This window comes from Chenopodium quinoa, unplaced genomic scaffold (assembly GCF_001683475.1).
Source record: "Chenopodium quinoa cultivar QQ74 unplaced genomic scaffold, ASM168347v1, whole genome shotgun sequence".
NCBI lineage: Eukaryota > Viridiplantae > Streptophyta > Magnoliopsida > Caryophyllales > Amaranthaceae > Chenopodium > Chenopodium quinoa.
The window spans coordinates 2,623,970-2,646,995 of NW_018745454.1; the positions used below are offsets into that span (position 1 = coordinate 2,623,970).

At 30.0% G+C, this 23,026-nt stretch overlaps 3 protein-coding genes across 3 annotated transcripts; 1 reads left to right on the top strand and 2 right to left on the bottom strand.

Annotated features, from left to right (window-relative positions):
* Positions 1 to 9,486: 9,486 nt before the first annotated feature.
* Positions 9,487 to 12,046, bottom strand: LOC110714483 (WASH complex subunit 3-like). The gene is made up of 3 exons (XM_021892999.1): positions 11,424 to 12,046; positions 10,995 to 11,059; positions 9,487 to 10,770 (listed from the first exon to the last, which is right to left on the bottom strand). The coding sequence occupies exons 1-3, from the start codon at positions 11,532 to 11,534 to the stop codon at positions 10,035 to 10,037; spliced, it is 912 nt and encodes a 303-aa protein (XP_021748691.1). The 5' UTR covers positions 11,535 to 12,046; the 3' UTR covers positions 9,487 to 10,034.
* Positions 12,047 to 15,698: 3,652 nt separating this feature from the next.
* Positions 15,699 to 20,410, top strand: LOC110714308. The gene is made up of 8 exons (XM_021892812.1): positions 15,699 to 15,798; positions 15,895 to 15,916; positions 16,489 to 16,545; positions 16,667 to 16,748; positions 17,044 to 17,139; positions 17,222 to 17,346; positions 17,435 to 17,453; positions 17,627 to 20,410. The coding sequence occupies exons 1-8, from the start codon at positions 15,699 to 15,701 to the stop codon at positions 17,792 to 17,794; spliced, it is 669 nt and encodes a 222-aa protein (XP_021748504.1). The 3' UTR covers positions 17,795 to 20,410.
* A 620-nt stretch (positions 20,411 to 21,030) lies between these two features.
* Positions 21,031 to 21,830, bottom strand: LOC110714309 (E3 ubiquitin-protein ligase RHA1B-like). The gene has a single exon (XM_021892813.1). The coding sequence runs from the start codon at positions 21,749 to 21,751 to the stop codon at positions 21,212 to 21,214; it is 540 nt and encodes a 179-aa protein (XP_021748505.1). The 5' UTR covers positions 21,752 to 21,830; the 3' UTR covers positions 21,031 to 21,211.
* Positions 21,831 to 23,026: the final 1,196 nt, after the last annotated feature.

Consider the following 23,026-nt stretch of genomic DNA (forward strand, 5'->3'; position numbering starts at 1 on the left):
AATATAGATCGACCACTGCTTTTAATACTAGGAAATTATTGTCACTAATTAATGACGATTAACCATCTCGATTCTCATAACTTAACTTATTGCTTATTTTAAGAAATTTATATCACACCATCTGGACAATTATTGCATCATTGTCTCTTCATTTAGACAATTTTTTTAATATAATTTTAATTACACGCGAGTAGTATTGTGTAAAGAATATGGAGTAATAATAAAAGTATATCTTAAAGGATCGAATTTATTGTTGAAGTTACCACAACATATCAATCTAAAGAAAAACATCCCAACATACATGATATTGATTAAATTACCTATAAGTCTGTGACTTAAAAATTAAAAAAAAAAAAGTTACAAACTTGCTTCTGCTACTCTCATGTAGGTTGTGGTAGTCCAACTATTTTGAATGAGTTCATCTCAGTTTTCGTTGTCATCGTCATCGCTAATGCAAATGAGTCCATCTATATTGTCGTTGTCATCGTCATCATCATCGCTAATGTTGATGGCTTGTTTATCAACCAGCACCGAAGCATCCTCATTCTTTTTATTCTCATGATGTATAACAACATCACTTTCGATTATGATACCTGTCTTTGCTTTACCATTGTGACTTCTGCTACCATCATCATCAGTAGGCTTGACCATACCTCTCTCTTTGGCCCAATTCGGGCCGAACATAGTATAGTAATAATAGTCAGAATATTTATTATTCTTAGCAGCACTTGTAGTATCCAACGTCTTCCCTCGAGTCTCATACCTATGCTTCTTCAAGGAAGAGGGGACATTTGATGGTAATGGTGGCGTCGAATTTGCTCCCAATGATGGCCTCGGAGAGGAATCGGTGGGTGGTGTCGAAATTGCTCCCAATGATGGCCCTTCAAAGGGTTGTTTTTCATCCTCTTGATGTTGTTCGATTGATGGTGGTGGAGTAGGCGATAGTGGCTTCCCTATGTATTCAAAAACTAGTTCCATCCGCGACTCTAGAATTCGATTACTATTTATATAACAATCAAATACCAAAATGGAAAAGAAAGTTATTAATTCAATTTTATTACAAACATGTTAAGCAAAAAAGTAGGATAAAAATTAAGAAAAATACGAGTTTTGAACACAAGAGATAGATTAAGATCTAAGAAACAAAAATACCTGTCTGAAATAGGAGATGGATTGGTCGAGCTTCTACCTTCAAACAACTATAATCGATGTCGATCGTAAAAATTAAAAAAAAAAAAAAAAGTCCCAACATTTAGAAAACAAAAAACTCCGAGTAGAAACATAACATTATAGAGCAAAAAAATGAAGTCAACATGAAGCTAATTACAAATTTTACATATGATAAGGTTAAAATGAGTAATGATTCACTAAGAACCCTAGGTAGGGGTTGTTTGCAGTGCGGTTTTGATCCTAAATCGAACCAAATCACAAAATCGCTGTTTATATTCTTTTCAAACCGCACTTATAACCAAACCACATCGCAAAAATGCGATTTGGTCTGGTGCGATTTGCGGTGTAGCCACATTTTTTTTAAAAAAAAAGACTATTTTAGAACGTTTAATTATCTAATAGTAAAAAAATGCATCATATTTTTAAGCTATCATATATATATTTTTTAATTGAAATAGTAAAAAATTGGTATTATGGTTTGCGGTTTGACGATCTATACCGCAAACCACTTCAAAGTGCGGTTTGCGGTGCGGTTTGGTCTAAATTGTTTTGGAAACGGCACCAACGAAATGCAAAAGTGCGGTTTGGTCTAAATTGTTTTGGAAACGGCACCAACGAAATGCAAAAGTGCGGTTTGGTCATTTTTCAAAATCGCGCCACAATTTCCAAATTGCACCAAACCGTATAATTGCGGTTTGATGCGGTCTAGACCGCACTCTAAACAGCCCTAACCCTAGGAATTTTGGATGAAAGCAGAAAAATGAGCGATTTAAAAAAACCCTAATTTATCACAAGAATTATCAAAAAAATGATAGCAAAACTTAGAGAAAACGTGAGATTTCATGATAAATAAATAAACAAAAAATGGAATAAATAGATATGAGTTGAAATGAAATTACCTGGGAAACGAAGGCATCATCATCCCAACGAGATTGATTAAACTTACAAAGTAAAAATGAAGCTCTTAATGGAGTTCCTTCAGGAACCACCCTCCTTGCGTGTTTTCTTATTCTCATGATTTGGTGCTTATTTTTTAAGGTTTTTGATTGAAAATGAAGAAAGAAATGAAGAAATTTGGTGTTAGAGTTTTCTTGTGTTCTGCAAAATTGTTTTTGCAGAAATTACTCTCCTTTTACATATTGTAACATAGGTGTGTATTTATAGTCAGTTTTTATAAAAATAATTAAATAAATTTTTTAAAAAATTAAAAAGGGCATTTTTTTTATCCTATTAATCCATAACAAAAAAAAATGTTGAAATAGAAAGAAATTAAAATCTGGACCTATTATGGTCTTTTATATCTCTTCCACTTTTTTTGTTTTATCCAATAATGCCCTTGCCAATGTATTTGAATTTAGTATAATGCCATTCATTGTTTTTTAGTAAATTGTTTTTTTTTTTTTTGGTGAGGAAAGAATTATCTATGCCAATATAATTTGCAAGTTTGTCAACCATTTTAGGGTGACACTTTAAATTTGAAATTAAATTGATCTAATTGTGTAGATTTTCTGACTCTATCTTTGGGGGAAAAAAATATATAAAGCGTACATACAAGTACTCATGTTGTGGATATTATATTTTTCTTGAAAAATTTGTAGCGGTATTTTAAAATTGAAAAAAAAAAAAGTTGTGTTGAAATGCATTACAATAAATTTTCATAATTCTAATTTTGAATTTTATCTGTGAAAAAGTATGTAATAATGCAGATATCACATTAAAGCTTCCCAATGAAAAGTTTTATATATAATTTGTTTCCTTGTTAACAATGATTTGATGATATCTCAATTATTTGAGATTGTATTCATTACCTCAGCATGCTATCAAATATTATCAATGGCAAGGTCTACATAGTTGATTACGAATTAGAGTTTATTCTATTCACTTGATTTTCACGTACTTATTAGAAGACTTATTGGATTTGTAAAAAACATTTTCATTGTGAATTATATTAGGATGACATTGATTTTTTACTAGACTTAGCTGTGAACTATGTTGATACAATGATACGTACAAAAGTATTTGAAACACGTTAAGGTCAGTATTTATTGTTTATTTTTTTTTTTAAAAAAAAAAAATCTTTACGATCAAACTAATCAAATCAAAGACCTTTCTTCCCCAAAAAAAAACACCTAAATAAATTCAGGGATCGTTTGACATTGTTGTGGTTTTTTATTTTTAGGTTTTTTGTAATCTAAAAGTATATGATATGTGTCCCATAATGAATCAAAAATTATATAAACTTATTAAAATTATGATAAATTTGAAAACTGACAACAGAAAATTGGAAACACCTTTTTCTTGTTTCCTATTTTTAGTTTTAAAAAAAAAAGGAAACTGAAAACCAAAACTGATACCAAACAAGCCCTCATATATCAGTTTTTTTTTTTAAAAACCCTCATTGTAGGTAAAGAGGCACATGATTAAAATTTAAGAAAACAAAGACACAACTAGTAATTATAAGTGTATAGCCCAATTCCAAATGTGTGGCCCAAAATCTAGGCAGTCATAAACCTTTATAAATAGCCCACTCCATAATCTGCCCTATATTTCTTAAAGACCTAAATTTAAAAGAAAGACCGTACGGTAAAAAATAAAAATAATTAATAAATAAAAAATAAAAAAATAAATAAAATAAAAAATCCCAAATTCGCAAATCACTAATGCGATTTAGCTTGTTTAAAATTCTTTCATCTCATTTGTAATTTGTATTTCCTTTATCTAATTATTCTCTATAAAAGGAAAAAAATAAAATAAAAATCTCAAGTGAAGGTGAATTAATCCTACCCAACTCATGGACAACCCAAACACAGCCTGCTATGTCAACTAGTTGGTGCATCCCTAAGTCATCTAACCCCAAGATCTCCAAGTCAATACACCTATAATCTATTCCTTAGGAATTCTCCTTGTGAGAAAAGCTTTCTAAGCTAGTGTTTTCTTTTCGTTCCCTTACTTGGCTTAAAACTAATTAAACTATCATCTAAGACCTAGCCTTACAAAGCCATAAATGGAATTAAAGAAAAACTAGGGAGATCAATAAGGATTACAACTAAATAAAAATCAAGAAAATGTAATCAACTAGGAACATAAAGAGTAACCTATGTAAATTTGTAAATTAAGAGATTATAGTAGTTCCAATTTTATCGGATGTCTCCAAAGAGACACAGTAAAAACATTGTTATTTTGGTAACAATTGTGTTTGTGTTAACATCCATATATATGGAGTATTTAATTTAAAATACAGATATAATAATAATATTAGTACATAGTAATATACTAATATCTATATTATATATATTCTAAGTTTCAACTATGTGATAAAAAAATAAATAAAAAAGAGGTCCTAATCAGATTAAAGATTAATGAATATATAACTATATAAAAGAAGCCTAAACTATTAGTTTAAGCCATTAATTGATTTATCCCTACTTCCCTACTTTATAAAAAGGGGAAAGATGTTCTTATGAATAGTGTGAGGACTATTATACCCTTAAAAAAGTTTATTTACCTATTTATCCCCAATTAAAATTTTGATACATTTGACCATTCATATCTTTTTACTCAATGTATGTGGGTTACATTAAAGCACTTTTGAGCCCACAACCATCTCTAAAAAAGGGTGTTTTTAAAAATAAATTACCACATTCACACTTTCCATTGACTTGTTGGAGACAATTACATAAACCTCTCCATATTTTATTATTTTATTATAAAAAGTGGGAAGATGTTCTTATGAACAGTGTGAAGGCTATTATACCCTTAAAAAAGTTTATTTACCTATTTACCCCAAATTAAAATTTTGATACATTTGACCATTCATATCTTTTTACTCAATGTATGTGGGTTACATTAAAGCACTTTTGAGCCCACAACCATCTCTAAAAAAGGGTGTTTTTGAAAATAAATTACCACATTCACACTTTCCATTGACTTGTTGGAGACAATTACACAAACCTCTCCATATGGCCATAACACTCTTATTGTAGTCATGGAACAATTTAATAGCTTTTATTGCCTTTTTATATAGTAATACATTGGTGAGTTATATTATAATCATTTTTAAAATAAATAATCGTAACACAAACGTGCTTCTACAATAAATATATAAATAATCTCTATTGATCAATCTAATACATGTATAATGCAACAACAATTAAAAGTCTGTAAACTATGATGTTCAAATACATAATTCTCTCACGAAAGGCTAGCTATACCGCGCGCATCGCGCGCATGGGCTCCCCTACTATGAAGTAAGTTTTTAATTATTCCACCATTCTTAATTAGTCATTAAATTAACTTATTTATTCTTATATATTGGCCATAACTGTTTGGCGTGACTTACTTGATCATCAATATTTATAAATAATTGTAAATAAAAGGCTAATGTACTATAATCATAATTGTATATTATGTGGAATTGAAGTTGACAAGTAATTCACCTGGATTTTTTTTTTCACTTAATTAGGAAGCATGTACTATTGTATTTAAAGAGAATAATACTCGTATATGATAAATGACAGGGCAGAAAAAATAGAGAATGAAAAAGCAACGACTTTAATTTAGTTTTGGATCTTTGTAGGAAAAATAATGAAAAATTAAATATTGATCTACCCCATTAAAATAAGGATATTTTAGTAATTCATTCCTTCAATTGACAACTCGTACTTTGTTTGTACTGTTCAAGAATCACATTTTTAAGACTGTAATCTTTTCTTTTTTTTTTAAATAAAAATAAATAAATAAAGAGTGAGCTAGTTTTCATTACAATTATAAGGAGAAACAAGACTGTGCTGTGCCTACAAGCAGGGACCTACCATTATTAGCGGCATCAAAATTTAGGGCACTAACCACCAAATATATTCTAATTAATAATAGTATTAGTATAAGTTTAAGTTAAGGATTAGTTGTAGTCCAATCTCATATTTTCATTTTAGAAATATGTCTTTCATTTAATAGATGCATTGTACTTCATATGCTTACAATTGTACTTGGAGGGTTCTAGTTCCTTTGACAATTGTGGTGATATCATAAATAATTGTGGACCTTGCAGTACCAACATATTATATATAGAGTATACATCTCGATACTGGTAACGATGAATACTTTAACGAATTTATGGATTAATTTGTTTGTGGTGGTATTCTTGATCATATCTAATCTTTTATTAAAAGTTTGTTTGGATAAATCACTTTTATATGGAACTTAAGTTATATATAAAGATGCAGGTTAATTAATAAACGACCTATTAATCAAGCCTTAATTTGAACATTATTGTTTAGATTAAGATATACTCCAACCTGTAGAGTTCATAAAGAAATTCTTGTAATGCTAGTCTTTCATTCAATTGATGTTACATTATTAGATGCTATGGAAATGTCAAAAACAAGAATCATAAAAGTACAAATTGGAACATTATGATTGAAAAATAAAAGGAGAGCCTGTTTTCTAAGGTTACCAAGTTGGCTAAATCACCAATTTACTGTATAAATAAAAATGATCATCCCAACCCGATAACCCACTAACCCAATTCCTCCTCTCTTTTTTTTAAATGGGAGTGTAAAAACAAACATATCATAAATCATGATGATAAAAATACTTGCAATAAAGAAAGTACAAGCTCAAAGAATCTGCCTTTTATTTTATCCTTCCGGTTTCTTTTTGTTGCATTTGTTGGGAGTTCTTGAACCACAATCTTTAGTATGCTCACTACTATTGCTATCATAATCTGTCAAACGCGGGTCTGGGTCGCACCCGCAAACTAAGAGAGAGAGTCCACTTCACAAGTCCAAGGAGGTTCCATCCCAAAACCATATGGCAATAGGAGGAGTAGCCCCTTAGCCTTATAAAGTGTTTAACTCTCTCTTCTTCAACTAATGTGGGACACTTACATGTGGTGACATTTGAGAGGTTTATTCTTCAACACTCCCCCTCACATGTAAGGTCCCTTTTAACTAGCCATTTAAGGTCCCATATCGTGGGCCTGGCTCTGATACCATGTCAAACGCGGGTCTGAGCCGCGCCCGCAAACCAAGAGAGAGAGTCCACTTCACAAGTCCAAGGAGGTTCCATCCCAAAACCATATGGCAATAGGAGGAGTAGCCCCTTAGCCTTATAAAGTGTTTAACTCTCTCTTCTTCAACAAATGTGGGACACTTACATGTGGTGACACTTGAGATGTTTATTCTTCAACATAATCTCATAAAGGGGCAGAAACATCGTATTCGGGGTTTTATTCTATATAAACACTCATTTAGTCACGTAACTGTAAACGTTCTTATGTATTTTGGGAAAATTAAAATGTTCATGAGATTGAATTTTTTTCACCCATCTCTAAGATGGGTCTATCGATCAATCAACCTATGTACAATATTTTAGAATGAACTAGAGCTAAAATTTGAAAATTCCTTTGTTATTCTTCTTACTAGCAAAAGTACAAGCTCTAAAACAGATATTGAATAGCTGAATGATTTAGACATTACACTTCAAACTGTAATATTTACCAAAGTAGGCTGCACTTAGTAAGGAGTAAATTAAAAAGGAGCATTTTCATGATCCATATTAGAACTTAGGATATATAAGTCTTACAAATGTACCTCATTGAAATTTCGAACATAACCAAGATAACATTTTCAATGAACTCTTCTGTTTTTACTCTGTAACAATCTTTTTACAGAATAACTACAAGCATATGATAAAATCATATAAACATAAACATCTGTATCGAATGGCAAGTACACCATGTATGAAGATTATCTAAGTAAGCCTGCTTTATTCATCGTACTGCTTTGATCAAAGTTGAATTTGAACTTCATCTAGACAACACGAGAGACGCTTGCGCTTGTGGGATGATTTGCATCAAACATAACATAATCGTCCAACATACACAAGTTATAACCAAATCTGTATATAGTGTGAGTGAGAATCGATCCCGGATCTCATACATTAAATCGAGAGAATCTATAGCCAGTTGAACATTTCCCCATTCTCAAATAATAAGAGTAATGGCAAATGTATGGGCTGCTTTATCAAAAGTTACATAACACAGTATCAAATTTTGACAATTTAGTGTAAAACTATGATTTACCCATTTGGAAAACAAATAGAATATCCTATAACTATATATGTATAATGAATTGAAATACTATGACTAATTTATATCTTAAGCACAAAATTGAAAATTTTCTCTGTTTTATTTTTTCTTCCAATATAAGGCAATTACATACTCGTATCATCCTTCAAAAAAAAAAAAAAGTACTCATATCATCGTGTTGAATGTTGGTTGCGTCTTTAACAAAATTATAATATTAAAAGACAATCCGCTTCAATGTATTTTGTGCTCATGATATATCGGACTGTGAGCGATGTATAATGATATACGGAATATTTCATATTTCAGCCCATGTTAATTTGGTCTCAAGTTCTTACTCTTTTAGTAGATAAATTCAATACTATAAAGTCCTATACTTTTAGAGAGGAAAGGAGATTTAAACTTATAAACTTGTAGTTATAGACACCCAACATTTGTCACATGAACAAGAAATCATTGACTCATATAACTAATTTAAAGATGATATATCCATGTTAAAGAAGTGTTTAAATTAATTAATGGGAAAATAAAAATACACTTTCCAAACTAAAAAAAGTGTTCGGAATATAAGGAGTGATAAAATTATCTTTTATTTTAAAATTCTATTTTTTCAGATATTTACCAGTTAAAGCATTCGCCATTTAGTCAAAATTGCTATTTTGATATTACACTTAATGAAATCTGTGATGAATTGAATGCTTAAAGCCGATGAATATTCACCTAAATTATTAATTTTAACAATTTAGATTATCAACTAAAGATTAATAAAATAAACATTATAAAACAAAAAAAAAAATCATTATTAAAAGTTAGTTACTTTTTTTTAACTTAATGTTTAAGGCATAAGATTGAATGTTTAATTTTTTTAATCAATTAGATTGTTATTTTTAAAAGAAAAATGGATGGAAAATTATTTGTTATGGACATATTGATTTGATGACACACATTAAAACTATGTTATAACACACATTAAAACTACTTTAAAAATATTTAAAAACTAGCTATATCAAGAGATATCCTTAAATTAATACGAATTATATTTCGATATTAAATACACAAATTATCTTTCATTTTTTTTAATTGAAATTATTTTTACCAAATTATAAATCATTTTTATTGGTTATTAAATATAAGTATTTTTTTCATGTTATTAATTATTTACAAATTTTCAAATTAGTTTTTACTCAATTGACTTATACTGAATTTTAATTAAATAAAGTGAAAAAAATACCTTAATATAGCTCCACCTTTTTTTTAGCAACACTTCTATTTTTACGCTGGCCGGTTCATGTTTTTTATTGTTAATATCTTTAATTAGCAATTTGTAAAAATTAAATTATAAACATTTAATGATAAAATTATATAAATAAATTGAGTTGAATCTAATAAAATTTCACATGACAATATTTATACTTAACTATAAACCGTTAAAGTTAGTCTAAGTAAAACATACGAATAGTGTAAAAGTTAAATTGTTGTAATTATAAAAAAAATGGAGGGAGTCGTTAGGCTTTCAAAGTTTGACCAATATATAGAGGATTGCTCATTTGACAAGTCACTTTCAAAATAATATTTTTTTTTTTGAAAAAGCTTGCTATTCTTACTCGACGGTCAGCTAGTTCAAATGACAGCACAATACAACACATTAGAAAAAAGATAAGAAAAAAAAACACCATAAAATTTCGACAAATACAAACAACAAAAGAAAAAAAAAACCTACAAGCTACAACCTTCGACCTTCCTAGCAGCAACTAAGCAAAATTAAGCATTGATAATAAAATCACATTAACGATTTAAGTGACCTAGCTTTCACAGGCTTACGAATTCTCCTACCACCATTATTTTCATCTTCATCTTCTTCATCATCATCGAAATCGTCTTCGATATAGTCGATTTCATTATCCAAATTACTATCCATCTCAACAATTTTAGTACCAGCATTAGTAATAGTATTACCCTTCATTTTCTTGTTGTCGTCATCATCATCTTTATCGTCTTCACTCATAATATTATGACTAGTTGAGGAAGAACCAGCCGATTCGTCAACTTCATTGATCGTTGTTGTATTGAAATAATTGCTATCATTACCCACATTGTGCTTGTTCCCTCCTCTTCTCTTGCTCCACCTCGGCCCGAACCCGGAATAATAGTAAAACTCATACGGGTTGCTATTGCTACTAACACTATTATTATTCGCGGGCTTTGTGGTTGCCGGGGTGATTACCGTTGGTGTCGTAGGTGTTGTTGCGGGTGTGGTGGGCTTCTTGGGCCGTCCCCGCTTCTTTGGAGGAGTGGGGATTGGCGGAAGTGCCACCTTAAGCGGTGGCGGCTTGAGTTGGTGATGGATATGTTGCCACCCTTTGTTCCTTCCATTGCCAACACCAATTTGTTGTTGTTGTTGTTCATCTTTAACAAATTCTCTCTCCTCGAGAAGAGACTGTGGTGGTGGCGGCGGCGGCGGTAGCGGTTTTTCGACGTACTCGAACGATAATTCCATGGACTCCCCACTAGGGAAGCTGTATTAACAACCACCATTTCAATCATAAAAGGATAAAAAGAAAGAGTGATACTTTTTTTTTATATCAATTTTTGAATTTAAGCGGAAAGATTTCTTTTGTAAAAAAAAAAAAAAAAAAAAAAAACCTTCCAAAATTAAAACCCTAGAACTCGAGAAAAAAATAATTTCATTGGAGATGAAAATAATTGAAGTAGATAATACGAAGATTAGCTAATTAAATACCTGTCTGAAGAAGGAAACGCATCCACTAAGCTACCATTAACGGCAAATCCATCTCCCCATTCACCCTGAGTGAAATTAATCGACGTCGTGAAAAAATAATAAACAAGCTAACTAAAGATGAACTAATTAAACCATTAACCTACTCTAATTACGATAATTACAGCTTAATAGTATCATCTTAAATCAAATATATATTTACTACTTAGAACCCTAGAAATGGAGCTCAAAAAATAAACTCCATTTTCAAACCCTACTTTTTTTTATCGCGCCTACAATAGTTTTTTTTGCAGAAAAAAATGAAAATGCAACAAAATATAACGATATTTCTCAAAATAATTAACACAAAGTTTGAATTTGAAATTGAAATTGTCGGGGATAAAAATTAGATCTGAAACCAGAAAATTAAAAAAAAAATGAAAATGAAAATACCTGGAGAGAGAAAGAGTCGACATCCCAAGGAGAACGATTGAGCTGACAAACTAGAAATGATGATGAAGAAGATGAAGATGATATTAGCCTTGCGTTTTTTCTAATCCTCATAATTTTCTTCTTGATTTTTCACAAATTTCAGATCTGCTAAAAATAATTTCGTTCAGTTCTTCTGTTTTTTTTTTTTTTTTTTTTTTGAGGGTTGAAAGATGTTTTAATTTAATTTTTCTCTCAATTATTCGTCGTTGTCTAGCTTTGCAGATCTCTTATCAAAGACGTGGAGTTACTTCTATATTTATAATAAGGGTTTTTTTTTAGTTTTTTTTTGTTTAGTGTGGTTGCAATAAAAAAAAATATAAAAAAATTAAATTTTATAAATAAATAAAAATGAAGATGAGTTTCTCGATATTTCAGAAATTTGAAATTCCATTATACCCTTAGTTTGAGTGTGTAATTACATGAATAGCATCCACATGTATTTTATTATTTTAATATATGGATCAAGAAATGGACTGTGGGTATGACATGTCATATTTTTTTTGTCCAAAGGTGGTGCCTTTTTTGGCAATAGATTACGCAATGGTGTAAGTGTTTGGTTCCATTTGTTTTTTCTGAAAGTATTTGATTTATAATTATAACTAAATTAATTGGCGTAAAATAAATGAAAATAACTTTAAAAGATTTTTAAAAATAGAGAAATTCTTTTGAAAGTTAGTATGCACATATTCATTCTTGTTCCTAATTAACATAATAATAACATTCGATTTTATTATACGAGTGCCAAGATATGTATACAATTATATATATTATATATACTTGTAAAATTATGTTCATTATCGATCAATTGGATGGAATATAAAATCTGGAATCAATTATTTTTTTTTTATAAGAAAATTCAATTTTCTTTTAAAAACACGAAACTTAATAGATATTGCAAATTGTTTATCGATCATCTCAAATTTTAAATTGTATTTCTTTTTTTGTAAGAAAAATTATTATTTTTTTTTAAAACCCAAAGCTTATAAGATATTGCAACGCTGTTTATCGATCATTTCAAATTTTAAGTTGTATCATACATGTATATAAACTAGGTTTACTTTAGATTATTTCAGTTCCTTATTACTTATAACATATTTTATCGTTTTATATGAGGTTTTTTTTTTTTTTTTAAACAATTATACATAATTTCGTAATGAAACAAATACTTGTAAAAACTATATAACGGGAACTAAAAATATATGTAATTTATGTAACAACCAGCAAATAGGTAATTAGGATTTTTATTTTTTTATTTATTTTTTTTTTTTTTTGAAGTGAAAGGGTGGGGAATGGGAACATTTATTTATTTATTTATTTATTTATTTTTGTTGCTGTGGTGGAAGAAGAGGAGTTCTTAGCTTGTACATATATATAGCAATACATGCGAAGATGCAAATGTGGGTAATTTAAAAAAAATCTAGCATTTTCACTTCATACTGCACTTCTTGTATGTTCTATGTTAGGTGTTATTACATGATATAAGAAGTAGTTTAATTAATTGACATAAACTTATACTTCGTACTTTATATTCAAATAAGGTTGTACTTTTTATTCCATCTGCTATTTATTGCATTGATTTAATCAATATCAAGTTTTAGAAAAATTTTGAGTAATATATTATCTTAGGTTAATTGTTTACTTAAAAGTAAGAAATGTGAGGGTAAAAAAAAATATAATGGAATTTTTTTTATAAATGTTAATTAATTAATTATAATTGAAATGATTTATATGAAGTACTTAGTTATATAATTAAATCAAATGTACATGACAAATATAAAACTCAAACATAAAACATAGCAATTTTTTTTAAAAAAAAAGTTGGGTAAAGTAAAAATTACTCGAATTACCAAGACTAATCAAGTTAATGTTGCTAAGTACACTACTTAATTTGCCTCTTTGATGTATATTTGAAAAAAAAATAAAAAAAAATCCTACATTCCTACATATAATGTTTGTAACATTAGTATTACACAGTACTTTTTAATTTTAGGGTATGTTCACATTTACTGAACTGAACTAAATTGATTGGAGCTGAACTGAACTGAGTTGAGCTAAGAGAGGGAAATTAAGAGCTGAACTGAACTGAACCGAACTGAACTTATATTATTAGAGCTGAACTGAACTGAACTGAACTGATTGGAGCTGAACTGAACTGAACTGAAATTAAGTAAATGTGAACAGACCCTTAGTATTAGTATACAATAAAAGTAGGTAGAGATAAAATAAGAGAGGTTAATAAATGAAAATGTGTAAGTATTGTGAAATAACACGATATAGTAGTAAAAAGAGTTTTTTTTTAAATGAAATTAAGTGAAAAATGTTGAAAATATTATAAAATGAAAAGGACAAAATATTAGAAAATTATAAAATATATATTTAAAACTAAGGTACTCCTTTAAATTTTTAAAAATGTAACGGTTTGACTTTTGTACTATTCACATGGGGACATGTTTGACTTAATTTTTTTTGATATTATAAAATAAATCAATATTATTATATAATATATCATTAGATTCGTCACAATGTCTACTTTTATAATATAATTTTGTTACAATTTATACTAATAGACAATTAAAGATATTAATAGTCAAAGTTATGTCTTACAAATATGTCATCAAACTGTTGCATTAAAAAAAATTAAAAAAAATAAGGGAGTAGTACTTACTGATAGAGGTGTCAAAACCACATCCTAAACCGATCCGAAAAAAAAAATCAATTTAGATATGGACTTGTGTGGACTTAATAATTTAATATGACTCAACTTTTAAAATTGACCCAACTCCGACCTAATCAGACTTAATCGGATCATTTGAATTGACACCTCTATTTACTGAGTACTCGATATATAGAATCCGCTAAAAATGGTAAGAGCTTAATTAGAACCGGTGAAGTTAAAGTAATAAAGACTTTGTACCCTATGGGCCTTGCCCAACGTTCTGATACTATGGACCAAAGCCCAATTTAAAATGAGTTTCATTATTAATTTTAAAGCTTATTTCTTAACACCAAAGACCATGCGCTACTAGAGTACTACTTTTTTTTTTTTTTTTTGAAGGGGAAGATAAAATTCATTAATAATAAGCCATACGGCACTTACATAAGATATCGTAATCGAACAATACAAAGACAAAAGAACCAATTACAAGTTCGAAATAAAGGAAACTACAATTGCACTCGCAAAATGACTTTCTTAAGTACCCTTGACTCATATAACGCTGTCCTATGCAGCCTCTTGCAAGGGAGTGTGACAATATGTTGTAGTTTCTGACGTGAACCTTCATTGGCTCATAATCCCGTACTCCTCGACCAGAAATCAAAATTGGTGTCGTACACTTCACCTTAGACAAGACATAAATGATATAAATGATATATCCTCCATTTTTGTTACATTGATTTTAAATTATTAATTGGCCAAATGTTTATATTAGAGACCTTGGATTTTATTTTAGTAAAAATCAAGATCCTAATACATACAAGTATATTTATTTAATTTTGTTGTCCCAAAAAAAAAAAAAAAAAAAAAAAAAAAAAAAAAAAAAAAAAAACTTATCCATAGTAGTATAGTTATTTGTAAAGAAAGTCTATAAGATTTATAAGATTTAAGTGACCACTCAATGACGCGATTAAAGCCTTAAGGGTTTAAGTCTCATTGCCTGTTGAATATACGAAGTAATAGATTAATGGTCATTTACTTTTTAAGTAAAATTCTCAACAACTAACCTAGTAGAGGTTTTCAAATCACCCTAATTTAACAAGAATTGTATCCTCTAAAAGTAAAAAAATTCCTAAATTGGGTACGACTAATAAAACAGATGTAATCAAATTGTAATAAAACATTTTTAAATTGATGGGCTGAAGCCATAATTGGCGGGTTTAGCGCCACACTATTACATTAGTTAGTTGATGTCCAAAAAACTAACAATTCTAAAAATGAACAAAACAAAAATATTTCAACGCAAATTTGGAAAGTTTCTCTATAATTAGACTATTCTTATCTTCCACCGTTATTTATTACCGAATTTCAGTCCTTTTCTTCTTCAATCCAATAATTCCTCCATTTTTATTTGTCATTTCCATTAATTATCTATTTACTAACACAAAACAAAACAATTAAAATCAGTACAGTATATTGCATTATTATTTCATAAGATAATAATAACATAAAAAACCTTAATCATTCATCTAGTTGAATTTTGGTGGTAAATCAATTATAATTAACTCGTTATTATAATAAAAATGGCTTCGGACGCGCAATTGGAGAAGATGAAAATGAGGCAAAGCTATCACAATAATTGGACAGTCGAACTCATGCAAACTCTTTCCGTTAACCCTGCTTGTTGTTTCCTTTCTCTGTTTTTTTCATAATTATTTATATATTCCTTGTTAATAATATTCGATTATATATTTACAATTTGTTTTTCGAACTTTGCAGATTGTTGCTATGCAGCTTGGTGGTGAGTAATTTATTTTAACTTTACAAATTTCTTTAATGATCATTTGGTGAATTTAATTCCTTCAACCTTTTTTTTGCTAATTTACTTTTATTTGTCTCTTTAAACTTTTTTAAGATCATTTGGTGAATATAATTCCTCCATCATTTTCAATTATTTATTTATTTATTTTTATTTTTTAAAGTTGACTTTTGTGGCGGACTTTTAGTTGAAATAAGTATTGCAATGAATTTCTTAGGAGTGGAAAAGATATCTAACTAATAAGTTTCCCTAGGAAATAAAATTCAACACTCCATATTATTCTTCAAACCGACACAACCTTGGAATAACAGGGTAATATATTTGAACATGTAGTTAATTAATATATTTCCGAATAATTCAGAATCATATCAAAGTCATACATTTTTCATAGTACATATCTAATCTTTAGTTTTACATGTATTATAAATTAGCTAAGAATGGTTAATTCACTTAAATGTGGACAAACTTGTCACTATGTCACGCCCTAAAGGCTAAAGTTAACTTGTAAATGTATGTTTTATGATATGTGTTAATAAAGTTTTACTAATATGCAGTGCACCATGTGCTTCTTACATGCTTCGCAAACGAGCCTTGTATGGTGATATGAGAAGGTTAATTGAACTTGCATAACTTCAATATTAAGTAGTCTATGAAACTTTTGTGTATATGCATGAACATAACATAACATAAAATGCTGATACTTTTTTTTTTTTTTTTTTTTTTTTCTGACAGATACACATGTTGTGGTGGATATATGCCCTGTAGTGGCAAGTGTGGAGAGCAAAAATGTCCTGAATTTTGTCTTTGTACTGAGGTTTACATTCCCTTTCTTGCTTTAATTTGCATTTAACTTCATGACTGTTTTACTACTTTGTTCTGATCGATTCAAGTGTTCAATTACGAAACTTGGTACATTCCATCCGATCCCTAAATGTAGTTCAGAGATGATATTAAGGAATTGACTAAAAGTATGTACCATAACATTCCTGTAAGGTTTGATTTGGAACATAAATTAGACTAGTGAAGTAGTGATCCTTCTTGTTACAATAAGCCCTTATTAAAAGGAAAGTGGACAACTATTTTGTGATGAACTTAGTGTTTTATATCAGGTTGTATGTTGTTTCTCAAATTCTGTTGCCTCAACGCGCTTCATGTTGCAAGACGAGTTCAACATTCACACTACAAAATGCGACAACTGCATAATTGTACTCCATCTTCCCCTTCATTATGTTTGATTTCCAAAATTTCTTTGATAATTGTACTAACTGATATATCTTTGGGGGTTAGGGATTCATGTTCTTCCTCCAGTATTTTGCATGCTTATGTTCAATAGTTGCTTGCTTAACTGGAAGCGAAGAACTCAATGACCTTTCACAATGCTTGAACTGTTTATCAGATACAGTTATGTGCACGTAAGTTTGTCATGTCTACTGATTGAATATGATCTGGTTGCTTTGATGACTATATACAAACTAATTCACATATTTTGGACATTTGCAGGGTTTGTGCATGTATGCAGGTATGCAGGACTAGCTACACTACTTAACTCTGCAAATTTTTGCTGTCATTTGTTCTAGTATTTCCTAGATTGTGTAACATACATTATTTAACATATTATGTCAGCTTTGAGATACAGAGCATTCTATCCTAATACAATTCATCACTGTATATGTTAATGATAAAATAATGCAGACGCAGCATAAGCTTGAGTTAGATAAAAGAGATGGCATCATTAGCGCGTTTCCTGCAATGACAGTCCCTCCTGTACAGCAGATGTCACGCATGGATCCCAGAGCTCACCCCCCATCAGTTGCTGGGAATCCTCAGATCGCCGTTGCATATGGTTATCCTGCCCGTTAGTTTAAGGCTAGTTATACAATTCATATACAGAGTTGTGAAGTGTTGGCTAAATTCTTTGTAAGAAAGCATAAGAAGGAATGATATTATGCATCACATGCTTGTATGATGCAAATAAAATGCCTTAATTATTGCAAGTAAATTGAATCATTAATGCTAGCTATTCTTCCACTTGTGACAGTGTACTATACTAAATGTTGTTGTAGTTTAAGTTGTCATTATATTAACATGCTTAGCTTGATTATTGAGCTGATCGAATGTAACTCATCTAACTTGATTCGAGTAGACATATAATGATCAAACCTTAACATGACCCAACTGTTTGATATGGGCACGCAAGTTTCGCAATCTCAGAAAGGAGGTTGGCAAGGGCAAGGCCATATTTTGTTCACTTATTATATGAACTTTAATCATGAATTTGAGCTAATTAAATATCAGTATAGAATAGCAAAAAGAGTTGATGAGTTCAATAATGGAATATTAATAAGATTAATCACTAGATATAATATAAGAACATCTATAATGTACTTGATTCCTGGTGTCCAACATTCTTGGTCGGATAACAATATAATAAAAACATCAACATATATAATTTATAATGTTATGAACCTCACTTGTATGTTTAAGAGCCAAATTATGTTTCTTCCAGGAACCTCACTGTATACTTCCTCAATTTTATTTTTATCTGAATTGTTGGCAATTTAATAGCAATTAATTTGTGATATAAAAAGAAGTTTAGACTATACTTGTATTAGTTTATGGCTATATTAGCCAGAATAGCCACTAAAGACTGTAGAGTACACCTTCATGTTAGGTTTGAGAACATATGACAATTGATAGGGCCCGAGTTTTAGTGTAGTAGGTCGTTTTTGGTGGATAATGGAGCCATAAATTTAATACTATTTGGTTATTGAAAGAAATTTCGTAGTCAGTAGGTGAGAGGACCAACATCACATGAGATATAAAAAGAGCGCTCCGTATATATGAGAATAGACTTTAATCTAACAGCCAAGTTTGTTTTTAAACTTTTGATGTAGATTTAGATAAGAGAACCCCATAATTTTGACTCATTAATTAATTACTTAAACAAGAAGACTAATTAAAATTAGACTTACTATTAGAGTAGTACAAGTATGTACTGTAACTCTGTAAACAGGATCGAAGCAAGGGCAATGGGCCCCAGGGCCGACAAGGTAGAAAGATTCGTAGGCCCAAAATCAATGACAAAAATGGGTTATTAACAATGGAGACTTTACGTCCCAAAAAAAAAAAAAAAAAAAAAAAAAATGGAGACTTTAGGTGATTAATTAAAGTTGGGGTGGGTGTTACACTGTTAGGTATTACAGCATTTAGGATTTGACATATTCCTTAGCTTAGGCGGCAGCCAATTTTTGTTAATTTCAAGTTTTGTAATGATTTTTCTTATAATTAATCATCATATCATTAGTTGTGCTTATGATACCTTAATTATATATTCATATGGGGATTAGTGCATGATAAAATTACCCACTTCTTGTTGACATCGATCACATTTATATACTCGTGTTATGCTTAATACTGAAAGCTACAAGTCTTTCCACATTGTTAGTCCGTCTTCAACCTCCACCCATATCCTTCTTAGATTACTAAATCCGATCATAAATCATTACTATCTCGAATGTTTGATGAGTCCCCGACATAACATCCACCGTCCCAACCAAGAAAATAACAGGGGATAAAAAAGAAAAAGAAAGGGAACGATAGAAGTTGTCAGGAAAAATAATGGAGGACATGTGCCATCAACTTAGAAGAGAAAAAATGTTTAACAGCAAGTTGAAAAAATTAACAGAAATAGGAGGAATTCAGAGTACAGAAGCCTGAGATAGGGATAGATCAAGTGCGCACATACACCCAAAAATTAGATACTACTCATTCATCACTTAATACAACTACTACTATACTTTGAAAAAACATTGAACCATTTTATGTCTCCAAATTTAAATAAATATTATAATATGGTCCCTTTTGTATGTAATGTGTTTACTAAGAAAACAATGGGGGACAAGAATACAAGATTTGCTAGGATGGCATGATTTAGTCACCCATATTATCAAGTTTGGGAAAAGTGTAAAAGCATTTATACACATGATTTCTGCATACACAATCACTCTCCTATCTTAATTATTTATGTTTTTCTAATTTAATTAATAAGTCGGATTTATATTTTATTATTATATACATGTATTAATTGAAATTATAGATATGGAGTATGAATCTTACCAACGATGACTTGTGTCACATATATACAAGTGATATATTTGTCGTGAAAGACTCAATCTTATGCTTCAGCTAAAGAAGTTTAATTGAAAGGGATGAGAATCGAACCAAGCCAGCACGAGTTAATTATGACTATCATTGAGCTTCGATGAGAAGCTACTTCGATTATCAAAAATTCACAAAACTAAGAGACAAAAAAAATGGTTTATTGCTTTAAGGTACTTTAAGGGACAAAACAAACTTTTATAATGATCTTGGATATCTAAAAACTTTGATTTTCAAGTCTAATAGATGATTGCATCTTAGAGTATAAAGTTTAAAATAATAATTAAGAGGTGATGGGTAAATGTAAATTAGTGGCTAGAACATGAATTATTAATCAAAAGATTTGTTTTTTCCTCTTCATTTTTACACATAAAAAATACATTTTTAATTTATTAGTAGTATTATTGTAATTATACACATGCAGGACCACATAAAAACACTGATCCACTAGTACAACTACCTATAGCAAAAAAAATAATTGCAAAATTATGCTATTATATGGTGACAAGATCCGATCATATCGCTTGTTATCTAGCTATCTGTGTCAATTACTTTCGAGTACTTATTAAGATTTTCTCTTTTTACAATTTTTAATTTTATTTTTAATTTTTTTGGTAATGATTTTTGAACCTCTCATGGTCCTATCCACTTTCACTAGGCATTATCATAAAACCGTACAATTATGAATTTTAATCATTTTAATTATTTATAATTTGTACGAAATAGATTATTAGTCTTATAGATTGTTAAATAAGTTAAATTTTAGCAAATTACACTCAATTTATATGAATAATTAAAGTTAGTACAATAATTAATTATTTGCTTAAATAATAACCATAATCATTTTTTTTTATGATGAGTTTAACATCATAATTATCTACAATATAATTGATATTTAACAATGAACAAAAAAAATGATGAAAATGACACTATAATAGTTTAGAAGAAATTATATACTTGTATCATATAACAATGTTCAGTATGATGTTTTTATTATATTATGAACATAAACCCTCCTAAATTATCATTAGTGATGTACAACCTCATAATCATATGCACTAAGAAAATTTTAAAAAAGTGACAAATAAAACTATTTAATCCTAGTAAAAAGAAAAGAAATTAAAGAGAAAATCCAGTGTAGTTATAATGATCAACATACTGAAGAAGATCGCAAGAATCAGCAGCTAATAGCCGTTGATTAAACTCATCAAGCAAATCATGAAGAAGGAAAGGTGTACGGCAAAGAGGACACGTACGATGATCAAGGTCCATCCAACGGTCAAGACAATCTTTATGAAAAATGTGTTTACAGTTGGATAACCACCTGATCTCTTCACCACTGCTAAACTCATACAAGCACACTGCGCAGCTTTCCTTCTCTTGTTGCTCCTTTGAGACACGTACGAGGGGGAGGAGTTCTCGTGTTACGATGGCGGATAATGGTGGGGAGGTGGGCCCCACCGTTATTCGAGGGATGGTGGTAGCGTTTAGTGGTGGAGGTAGCTGATCGAGGGCTATAGGGCCTGGCTCGAGGAAGTCGGACAGGCCCATGTAGTTGAAGAGATTGAAGAGGATTTTACGGAGTAATGTGAAGAAGGTGAGAGTGTGGATGAAGAGAGTTGGGATGAATACTTCGGTGTATCCAACTGGGAAACCCATGTTTGTGGTTTTTGTGTTTGGGGGATGAATAGAAAGGGGGTATCTTGTATTTATATAAGGGAAGGCTGGTGGGGGTGTTTCATGTTTTGGTATGTGACAAACCACTAGCAATCTAGTATGGTATATATGTGGTTGGTAGGCCCCTTGGTACGCACAACTGTAACCGTAATTAATTTGTTAAACTAATAAACGGGTCTGGGCCACACCCGTCACGTACAATTGTCCACTTTATACGACCAAGGAGATTCCACCTCAAAACCATATGGCAATGAGGGGAGTAGCCTCTTAGCCTTATAAAGTGGACAAGACTTTCTCTTTTCTTCAATGTAGGATACACATCCCAATATTTCTCTTCACTTTTATATTCTTTCAATGTGGGACAACACTTTCACTCACATGTGGGTTTTCTCATGGGCTCAACATAAACCTAGTAAGGTACATTGATTTTAAATTTTTTAACTACTTACTCATCGAATTTGTCGTCATAATAATAACTACTATCATTTACAATGGATTGTGGGAGTCTGGTAGATAAGGTACAATTAATTTAAATCATATATAACATCTAATGTTACTCCGTATTAACTACATTAATTGGTTAAAGTAAAAGTGATACTACACCTAAGACCTGAAATTGAACCTCTTTCATGTCTCTACCCTGTTTTCTTAAAATTTAACTAGGCATGAGTTGCATGATAATAAGATTCATAATGTTAAGGGATGGAGTAAGAGTATTTTTTCTTAGTAATTTCTTTCTAGGAGTAGAAAATTATTAAGATTCTTCATTCATATTTTAATTAAATTAAAAATAAACATAGGACTATAATAATATCTCTATATATGTCTTCCTATAATATGCTGTTAACCTGTTATAGTAGGGATTGTCTTTTGGAGGTTCCATTAGGAAAAAAAAGGAGGGAAGTAGGCTCCTTGTCGTAGCTAATCTAAGTGAATCTACTCCATAATCTTAAAAAAGGGTCCCACCTATTGCATCCCAAGAAAATTAAAGTTTTATTCCTAAAAAAACGTTGAAAAGTAGAAGCACTAAGTTTATTTTACGATTAGTAGATAGGCTTTTAGTGTCAAATTTTCAAAAGAATCGACTGTATAATAAGAACCAAGAACAAATAATATACTGTAGGTATTAGCATTTATTTACATAAATCTACTTATTCTAGAAGTTTTATACATAGAGTAATGAAAAGTAAAATATGCCATTCATATGTAGTATGAAGTATTATTGTAGGAGTTCTCAAAAAAAAAAAAAAAAAAAAA

Excerpts from the sequence above, each read along its gene's own strand:
- LOC110714483 (XM_021892999.1), bottom strand. The coding sequence starts at position 11,534 with ATGAGGATTAGAAAAAACGCAAGGCTAATATCATCTTCATCTTCTTCA. Across the intron at positions 11,060-11,423 it reads TCGACTCTTTCTCTCTCCAG|GGTGAATGGGGAGATGGATT; the intron begins GTATTTTCATTT and ends AATTTCACTCAG. Across the intron at positions 10,771-10,994 it reads GCGTTTCCTTCTTCAGACAG|CTTCCCTAGTGGGGAGTCCA; the intron begins GTATTTAATTAG and ends TTGTTAATACAG.
- LOC110714308 (XM_021892812.1), top strand. The coding sequence starts at position 15,699 with ATGGCTTCGGACGCGCAATTGGAGAAGATGAAAATGAGGCAAAGCTAT. Across the intron at positions 16,546-16,666 it reads TTGTATGGTGATATGAGAAG|ATACACATGTTGTGGTGGAT; the intron begins GTTAATTGAACT and ends TTTTTCTGACAG. Across the intron at positions 17,140-17,221 it reads AATGCGACAACTGCATAATT|GGATTCATGTTCTTCCTCCA; the intron begins GTACTCCATCTT and ends TTTGGGGGTTAG.
- LOC110714309 (XM_021892813.1), bottom strand. The coding sequence starts at position 21,751 with ATGGGTTTCCCAGTTGGATACACCGAAGTATTCATCCCAACTCTCTTC.